At 40.9% G+C, this 8,792-nt stretch overlaps 1 protein-coding gene across 1 annotated transcript; it reads right to left on the bottom strand.

Moving 5' to 3' along the window:
* Positions 1–4,542: 4,542 nt before the first annotated feature.
* Positions 4,543–8,556, bottom strand: LOC142168006 (uncharacterized). Its single transcript, XM_075228653.1, has 5 exons — positions 7,803–8,556; positions 7,459–7,691; positions 6,164–7,351; positions 5,384–5,935; positions 4,543–5,256 (listed from the first exon to the last, which is right to left on the bottom strand). Exons 1-5 carry the CDS (start codon positions 8,554–8,556, stop codon positions 4,543–4,545), a joined length of 3,441 nt encoding a protein of 1,146 aa, XP_075084754.1.
* Positions 8,557–8,792: the final 236 nt, after the last annotated feature.

The following is an 8,792-nucleotide window of genomic DNA, read 5'->3' on the forward strand; positions in this document are numbered from 1 at the left end:
ATTTGACGTCATTTTGGGTTGAATTGATAGGTTTTGGCGCGGGTTTTAGAAGTTGGAAGATTTGAAAGTTAATAAGTTCGATTCATGGTGCGATTCGTAATTTTGTCGTTGTTTGATGTGATTTGAGACCTCGAGCGAGTCCGTGTTAGGTTATGGAACTTGGTTGTATGCTTGGACGGTGTCCCGGGGGGGCGAGGTGTGTTTCGGACGAGTTTTGGATGGTTTTCGTGGTTGTGAAGAGGTCTAAGTTCTGGTGCAATCGCACCTGCGGACCTTGGGCGCAGGTGCGATGGTCGCAGGTGCGCAGATGGAGGTGCAGGTTCGAGAAGAGCTGGACTTGGCAGCCTCCGCAAATGTGGAGAATTTATGCGCATCAGCGGCTCCGTAGAAGCGGATTCTATGGCGCAAAAGCGAGAGGAAGCTCAAGTGCGGTTTGGACGTGCGCACCTGCGGTTGCGCAGAAGCGGCTAATTATGTCGCAAGTGCGGTCACGCCTGGGCAGAAAGTTTATAACTGAGGGTTTGGCCATTTTCACCATATTTTGAATTTTAGACCTCGATTTTGGGAGCTTCTTTGAGGGTTTTTCAAGCAAATCGTTTGGGTAAGTGTTCTTCACCTAGAATTTAATATATTCCATGATTTTATCTTTATTTTTATCATTTAATTTGTGTTTTGAGTTGAGAAAAATGGTGGTTTTTGAAGAAAATTTTCAAAATGAAAAATCATGATTTGAGGGACGAAATGGTATCGGAATTTGATGATTTTAGTATGGTTGAACTCGTATCGGAATGGGTGTTCAGGTTTTGTGAAAATTTGTCGGGTTCCGAGATGCGGGCCTGGGGGTCGACTTTTGGGTCGATTTTTAGATTTTAATAAAGATTGAGGCTTTATGATCCAGAATAGTTTCTTATGAGTTTTATTTGTGCTTTGAAGTTATTTTGGTTAGATTTGAACCGCCCGGAGGTCATTTCACCCGAGAAGTTCATTTTTGAGTATCAGTCTGTCTTCCTTGAGGTAAGTATCTTGCCTAACTTCGTGTGAGGGAACTACCCCTTAGGATTTGAGTCTTCTATGATAATTGTAGTCCGTGTACACGAGGTGACGAGTACGTGCTCGGATTTATTTGTGGAAAGCTGACCTTTTAGGGTTCTTAGGTCCTTGTATTCGTTGAGTATGTCGTTGCTCTCGTTATGATTACGTTTCTTAATTACTAGTTTCACTTATACTTGCTTTAATTAGAATTAATTGCTTCATGATCCGCCTTTGTTGCTTATTTGAGTCATATATGCCCTAACTGAAATTTGTTATCTCTTCTATCGCCATGTTTTCTTTTCCCTAACTGATTATCTTCATTTGAAGTTATAATTATTTCTTCTGTAATTGTTCATCCTTAACTAAGGCTATGATTTTCTTTATACTGCTTATCCTTAATTGAAGTTGTTGTGTCTCTTTCGTACTTGCCCAACCTTAAAAGAAGTTTAGATATCCTACATCTTAGTTGACTTATCCTTATTGGAATTAATGACTCGTGATATCTCCCTTGTTGTTGAACTGTACTTTGTGGAACCGGGGTTACATATTATTTCCTCCCTTGTTGAACTGTTCTTATTATGACTAGCATTCTCTATTGTGGCTACTCCTTGTGAATTATTTTCTCCATTCCTTTGAGTTCTGGAATTTCTGAGTTGATTTATTTGTCGTACCCTTGTATTAGTGTTATTGTTGTTGTTGTTCTTGCATATTTACTTTGGGACTATGAGGCAGTACCTTGGGAGATCCCCTGTTGAGCATTTACTTTTGGGACTACGAGACGGTATCTCGGGAGTGCCCTTTGTTGACATCTCTTTGTTATGGAGTTGCACGAGGTTTCTGTCATGCTATTATTATTATTGATATTGCACATGCGGCGTGACAAGGTGGGATATATATATATGTGGGTTGCACATGTGGCGAGACAAGGTGGGAACATTATTATGCACGTATGGCGAGACAAGGCGGGCATTTACTTTACTATTGCACACGTGGCGAGACAAGGTAGGCTATGTCAGGAATTGATTTGTGATAATTTGTGATGGCCTGGGGGCATTCTTGTTGTTGATATTTGTGTAGTGGTACACTTACCCGTGTGAGCTTTATCTTGTGAAAGTTGTGAGAAGACATTCTACATGATGTCCGTTCTTTTACCTTATGCTCACTAGCTGGTATGAACTATGTTAAGACACTTGCACAAGCATACACGTAGTTAAGCACTCTTATCGGATAAGAGGTTTCCTTGATACTGTTGAGTATAGATGCACACCCTTGCTTACTTGCCTTCTATGTGAGAATGGCTCTATTGGCACGTGAGTCGTTAGTGATGTTATGAGGTGCTATGAGGGCACAAGATGCCAAGTGTTAGGGTTCAGGTATTGAGACCCCTGAGTTGTAATTTGTCCGAGGTTCGGTACCTCGTAGAGCTTGATGACTAAAACTTGATGTAAAAGCGGTTGTAGTTGCTGAGTTATTACTTGTCCTTGCTGTATTTGTGATTCCGGATTTAGGTTGTGTTCCATTCACTTTTCTGTGTCATTTTTATGGTATTCCGCCGATACTTGTTGTTTCCTTTCTTATTGCCATTACTGTATTGTGAGCCATATTGCATAGTCTTTATGTAGATATCATATTTCTGCTATTCATATACTTTTACTTGTTCAGTTTATTAGACCAGTGGGTGTCTTGACAGTTCCTCGTCAGTATTCCACCGAGGTTAGTCTTAATACTTACTGGGCACCGCTGTGGTGTGCTCATTCTACACTTCTGCACATTTTTGTGCAGATCCAGGTATTTGTTCATTAGCAGTTGTGCGGGTCATTGCTGTGGAAACTCAAGGTAAACCTATTGCTGCGTTCGCAGGCTTCGGAGTCACCTTCAAGTTTTTATTTTGCACTGTTATTCTTATTTTTGGACAGTTGTATTTAGAAGTTTTCTAGCAAACACTCTGTAGAGCTTATGACTTATACTACCGGTTTTGGGAATTGTAAATATTTATAAAGAATTCCATTTCAAATTGTTAGATATTATTTATTATGGTTGTTATTCAGTAAATGTTAGGCTTACCTAGTCCCTAAGACTAGGTACCATCACGATACCCAACAGAGGGGAAATTGGGTCGTGGCACAATGCCTCTAACTCTGCTAGATGAAGTTGAGCATTCTCTTCGGACATGAGTCCTTCTTGGATTGCGATCCGCAATGATGGAATTTGTTGCTCCAGTGGAAGGACTGCTTCTAAGTTATACACCAAAGAGTAAGGAATTGATTGTGTAGCAGTTTTGAAGGTTGTCCGATATGCCCACAAAGCCTCACCAATTTTCTCATGTCTGTCTCTCTTGTTCTTTGCAACAACTTTCTTCAAAAGGTTACCAAGTGTCTTGTTAAAAGCTTCAGCAAGTCTGTTGGCGGGTGCATTATACATTGAAGACTTATGTTGCTTGAAATCGAACTTCTCGCACAGACTCTTCACGAGCTTGTTGTCAAATTGCGTTCCACTATTAGCGATTATGTATCTTGGTATGCCGTACCTAAAAATTATATATGACTTGATAAAATCGACAACTTTTTCCTTTTTCACCTCCTTGAGTGGAACAACTTCAGCCCATCTAGAGAAGTAGTTTGTAGCGGCCAATATGTACATATGTCCCTTTGATGACTTTGGAAGCGGTCCAACAACGTCAAGTCTCCATGCATTATAAGGCCATGAAGCTACAGTTGGATGAAGAGGCTCTGGAGGTTGGCGGATGTAGTTTGCATGAAACTGACACACTTGACATCTTTTGGCATGCTCCATGCAATCCTTCACCATTGTCGTCTAGTAGTAGTCCATCCTCTTGATGCGAAAATGGATCTTGGGACTAGATTGGTGTGCTCCACATAAGCCAGAATATGCTTCCTCCATCGCTTGGCGAGCTTCTTCTTTGTCAAGACATCGCAAGAATAGTCCTTTAAAAGAGAGGCGAAACAATGTCCCCTTATAGAAGATGAATCGTGATGCTTTTCGTTTGATGTATGTTCTTTGTCGCGGATCCTCATGTAACTTTCCATGTTCAAGGTACTCTATCAGTGGTTGCTTCTAATCTTCTTCTTCAATCACTCGAACAGACGTATGACGACTTTCGTTGATTTGAAGATCAAGAAGTTAAGGAATAACCCATCGATGACACACATATACCTTTGTTGACTCATTCGCCCCAAGTGCCATCGTCGTGGCCAAGTTAGCCAAAGCATCAGCCTTGCGATTTTCTTCTCTTGGGGCGTGTTTTATGAACACTTGGTCGAATCTTTCAAGTAAACCAGAAGCGATTTGCGAATTATTTTGTTTAATCTTAGCTTAGAAATATTAAAACTAAATATATTTTTAATATTTTATTGCCTTCGACTTGTCGTTTGCTTTTTCAAATTCTATCAGGATTTCCCTCCTCCAATTCTTTATTCTTTAAGAAAAGAACCTACGGGAAGGGGTCCAATTGACACATCTGAAGGAATCAATGTTGGACTTATTGTATCCTTAGAAATGGTATGGCAAGAGATCTTCTTTCTTCACATCGTAACTCCCCAAAAGTTGGTTGATGATTGGCTTAGAGTCGTTATAGATCTCCAACTGTAGATTCTTCATGTCTAATGCCATTTCGAGATCGACGATCAAAGCTTGGTACTCTGCGGCATTGTTGGAGCATCTTTCACCTAAAACAAAGCAGAATGGTAAGACTTGTCTTTCTGGAGAGATCAACACAACACCTGCCCCCGCACCGTTATGACGTGCAGATGCATCAAAAAACATTGTCCATGGTGGTAATTCTTCAATGAACAACACGTCTTCATTTGGAAACTCATCAGAAAGCTCCCATTCTGCCGAAAGAGGGTGATCAACTAGAAAATTAGCGAGTGCTTGTCCTTTTACAACTTGTTGAGGTATGTATGTGATCTCATATTGGTTAAAAAATATGGACCATCTTGCTAGGCATCCAGAAACAATAGGCCGAGTCATCACGAACTTCACTGGATCTGCTCGAGAGATGAGTTTAATGGTGTATGCTTCAAAATAATGCCTTAGCTTCTTTATCACACAAAGTAACGCTAAGCATATTTTCTCAAACGGTGTATAGTTTAACTTGGCTCCTACCAGAGTTCGACTGAGGTAGTACAAGGATTGCTCCTTTCCTTCCTCATTCTCTTGAGCAAGTAGTGCTCCAAGTGAACGTTCTAGAGTATCAATGGCTTCCTAAGCATTGGTGCCCCTAACACAGGTGGTTTTAGCAAGTACCTTTTGATGCTTTCAAAAGCATTTTGACATGACTTATCCCAGTGAAATGTGACATCCTTCCTCAATAGATGATTGAAGGGTTGACACTGTCCGACCTCCGAATGAATGCTAAGTTTCCTTGTAGACTGTGAAGCTCCCTCAAGTTCTTCAGCTCGGGCATTTTTTGAATAGCGTCAATCTTTGTGGGATAAACTTCATTTCCATGATGACACACAATGAAGCCAAGAAACTTTCCTGAGGTAACTCCAAATGCACATTTAAGTGGATTCATCTTCAGGTCAAATTTTCTTAACCTTTCGAAAACAATTTGAAGGTCTTCAAGGTGGTAGTGCCTATGATTTGTCTTCACCACTAAGTCATCGACGTAGCATTCAACTCTCCTATGAAGCATGTGGTCAAATATATTTTGCATTGCGCGTTGGTAGGTGGCACCAGCATTCTTTAGACCGAAGGGCATCACTTTGTAGCAGTATATCCCTTTTGGAGTTCGAAAAGTGGTACACTCTTCATCTTTTAGAGACATTCTGATTTGATTGTATCCGGATGATCCATCCATGAATGACATAGCTTCATGCCATGTTGTAACATCAAACATGAGTTCAATAATTGGTAGCAGAAAGTCATCTTTCAGAAATGCCTTGTTTAGGTCACGAAAGTCAACACAAACACGTATTTGACTATTCTTCTTCTTGGCAGGTATAATATTCGAGATCCGTGATAGGTATTTCACCTCTCGAATAAATCTCGCCTCGATGAGCTTGTTGACTTTGACTTCAATTTGCGGTACTAACTCGGGTCAAAACATGCGTTGTGACTGCTTCACAGGGCATGCTCTACTCTTAATTCCCAAATGGTGAACGCCTACCTTAGGACTAAGGCCAGGCATTTCTTTATACGTCCAAGCGAAGACATCTTTGTATTTAGTCAACAACTTGAAGTATTCCTCCTCCTCTTGAGTCGTAAGAAGCGCACTAATGAAGGTTAGGCGTGGATCTTCCAGAGTGCCTAAATTGAGTTCCTTAAGCTCATCTACAGTTGATTGCTCGCCATCTTCTAGTTGAGGGGGAGCCTCGTGGACTTCATCATTAACTTCAAGGCATGGGTTGTCTTCCACTGTTATGTGATGGGATATTTCCACGAAGTCTAACTTTTCTCTTTGACTTCCTTGGATGGTCGACATGGCTCCTTCCTCTTTATTTGTTTCTCTATGAGGCTGGCAAGTGTAAACAATGGTACTTATTTTCACCTTCAACGGACCATCTGTAGATATTGACAAAATGGACTTCCTCTTCATACGTGATGGGAAAGCACTACAGATTTCCTTGTCAGCAACATCACAATGACCTTGCTCATCATGTTTTGACAATATATTTCTAGATGATGGCTTCTTTGTAGTTCCCAAGAGACAAAAGAAAGAAGTCTTTGAGATAGCGGCCACTCCCTTTAGATGTTTGGGAGATATATGTTCACTTTTGTGACCTAGCCTTTCAAACACCAAGGCACGAGGTGTTGAGCCTCCAATGCGATCAAACACTGAAGCCCGTTGTTTTATTTTCTTGTCTTTAACTTCCTTCGTCTCCCCTGCCGAGGTGTGTTGCGATGAAGCTATCTCTTTGCCTCTCTTAGATGAAATTCGAAGAGGCTCTGCCAAACTGAATCCTAACCCAAACGTAGGAATGGTGACGTAGTGCCCTTGCTTTATCAACCTCATTTGGGACTCAGTAAGCCCGTGTATCTTTTTACCAATGACTTCATCTTTGAGTTCTCCTAGTCTTGATGGATTTGAGAAGTCGTAACCAGACTTTTCAAGTAATATGAAGGCCTTAGGATCAAAGTACCCTTTTATTTTATTAGCTTGGAGATTGCCTTTAGTAGACTCACAAGTCACGAATGGGATTTGTGCAACTGGGATAGTCATATGCTCCTTCAGATGTCGGATATCTTTGTGACTTATTTCCTTCTTTGGAGTACATTCCTGTAACAAAGGTTGCCCTTTCTTCCGATGCTCACACGGAACATAGCAAAAAACTAGATGCTCCTTATCAGTCTTTGTCTGCATGTCACCTTCAGATGATGATAGCTTAATGGAGACTTCTTTAGTTCTCTTCTTAGGCAGCTTAGTGGTAGTCCATTGAGCCTTATTTTCTTCTTCTAACTGACATCAACTTTGTCAATTGATGATGGTTTCTCTACACTCGGTTCACAAGAATCTAGGTAGAATTTTGCATCTGCAAAGTATGATTCCGTCTCAGTGAAGGGATTGATGTCTGCATCAATTTTGACTATCTCTCCATCCCTTCTGTACTTCAGACATTGATGCAAAGTAGACGATACCACTTCATTCTCATGAATCCAAGGACGTCCAAGCAGCAAGTTGTATGATGTTTTAGCATCTATGATGTGAATCAAGGTGTTTGACTTCATCTCACCAATGGATAATCCTATGCGGATCATACATATGGCTCGTTGTCCTCCTTAGTTGAACCCTTGGATTATTAGGTTACTTTTAGATAGCTCATCGATAAAGATCCCAAGCTTTTTTAGCACCATCTTCGACCTGATGTTGACAGCCGAACCATCATCAACAAGTATGCGATTGAGTTGTTGTTCTCGAATGGCACCTATAACGAACAAAGGTCTGTTATGTGGCTTAGACCCCAGCAACAAGTCATCATCTGTGAAGGAAATTGTTGCACAACATGTGACAACTTTTCCGTTATCATGATATTCTTGTGTTTTCATTGGAGCAAGCTCATCGTTGCTTTCCTTTGTTTCATCAGTACTAGAAACTACATGAGTTGCACCAACGTGACCTCTATGAAGGAATTTTCTAGGAAAACATTCATGCAATGTGATGGGCTTCCGGAACTTTGGCAATAAGGCATCGTTAATCTTCTTGCTAATAGAAGATTTGATAATTCTTGGTAGTTGTAGCTTATCTACATTGCTCATCATCGCTCTTGGCTTAGGAATTCGTAGCCTCAAAACTGCCTGGTGTTTTTGCTTCTTGCGAGTGACTAGAGTCCAACTCTCATCGTCATTGTCTTTGGAGTGATTGTCTAGCTCGAGTGAACCTTCAAGAGTTTTCCTTGGAAGATCAACTTCAACAGGCTCAAAACTTCTAAATTGTAAGAAGGCATTACTTGACATGTTCTGCAACCTTGAACACTTCTTTTCCTTGGGCGCTACACTTGCATGGTTTGCTTCTGCTATTTCATCCATATCTATAATGATTTTCCCTTCACTTACAAGAGCCATGATTTTCTCCTTTGAGATGAAGCATTTCTCTGTAGGGTGGCTAATGACGCAATGAAACTTGCAGTATTTCGGATCCCAACTTTATCAATTTCCTCAGGCCTTTTTTATTCAGGGAGATCGATGACTTTCTTGGCCAGCAATTCATCAAGGATCGTGGGTACGTCTGAATCTGAAAACAGATAAACCTTCGCCTCCAACTCCTTCAAGGTTGGGCGACGTTTCTCCTCTTTGGGATA

The sequence above is a fragment of the Nicotiana tabacum genome, chromosome 13 (assembly GCF_000715075.1).
Source record: "Nicotiana tabacum cultivar K326 chromosome 13, ASM71507v2, whole genome shotgun sequence".
Classification (NCBI taxonomy): domain Eukaryota; kingdom Viridiplantae; phylum Streptophyta; class Magnoliopsida; order Solanales; family Solanaceae; genus Nicotiana; species Nicotiana tabacum.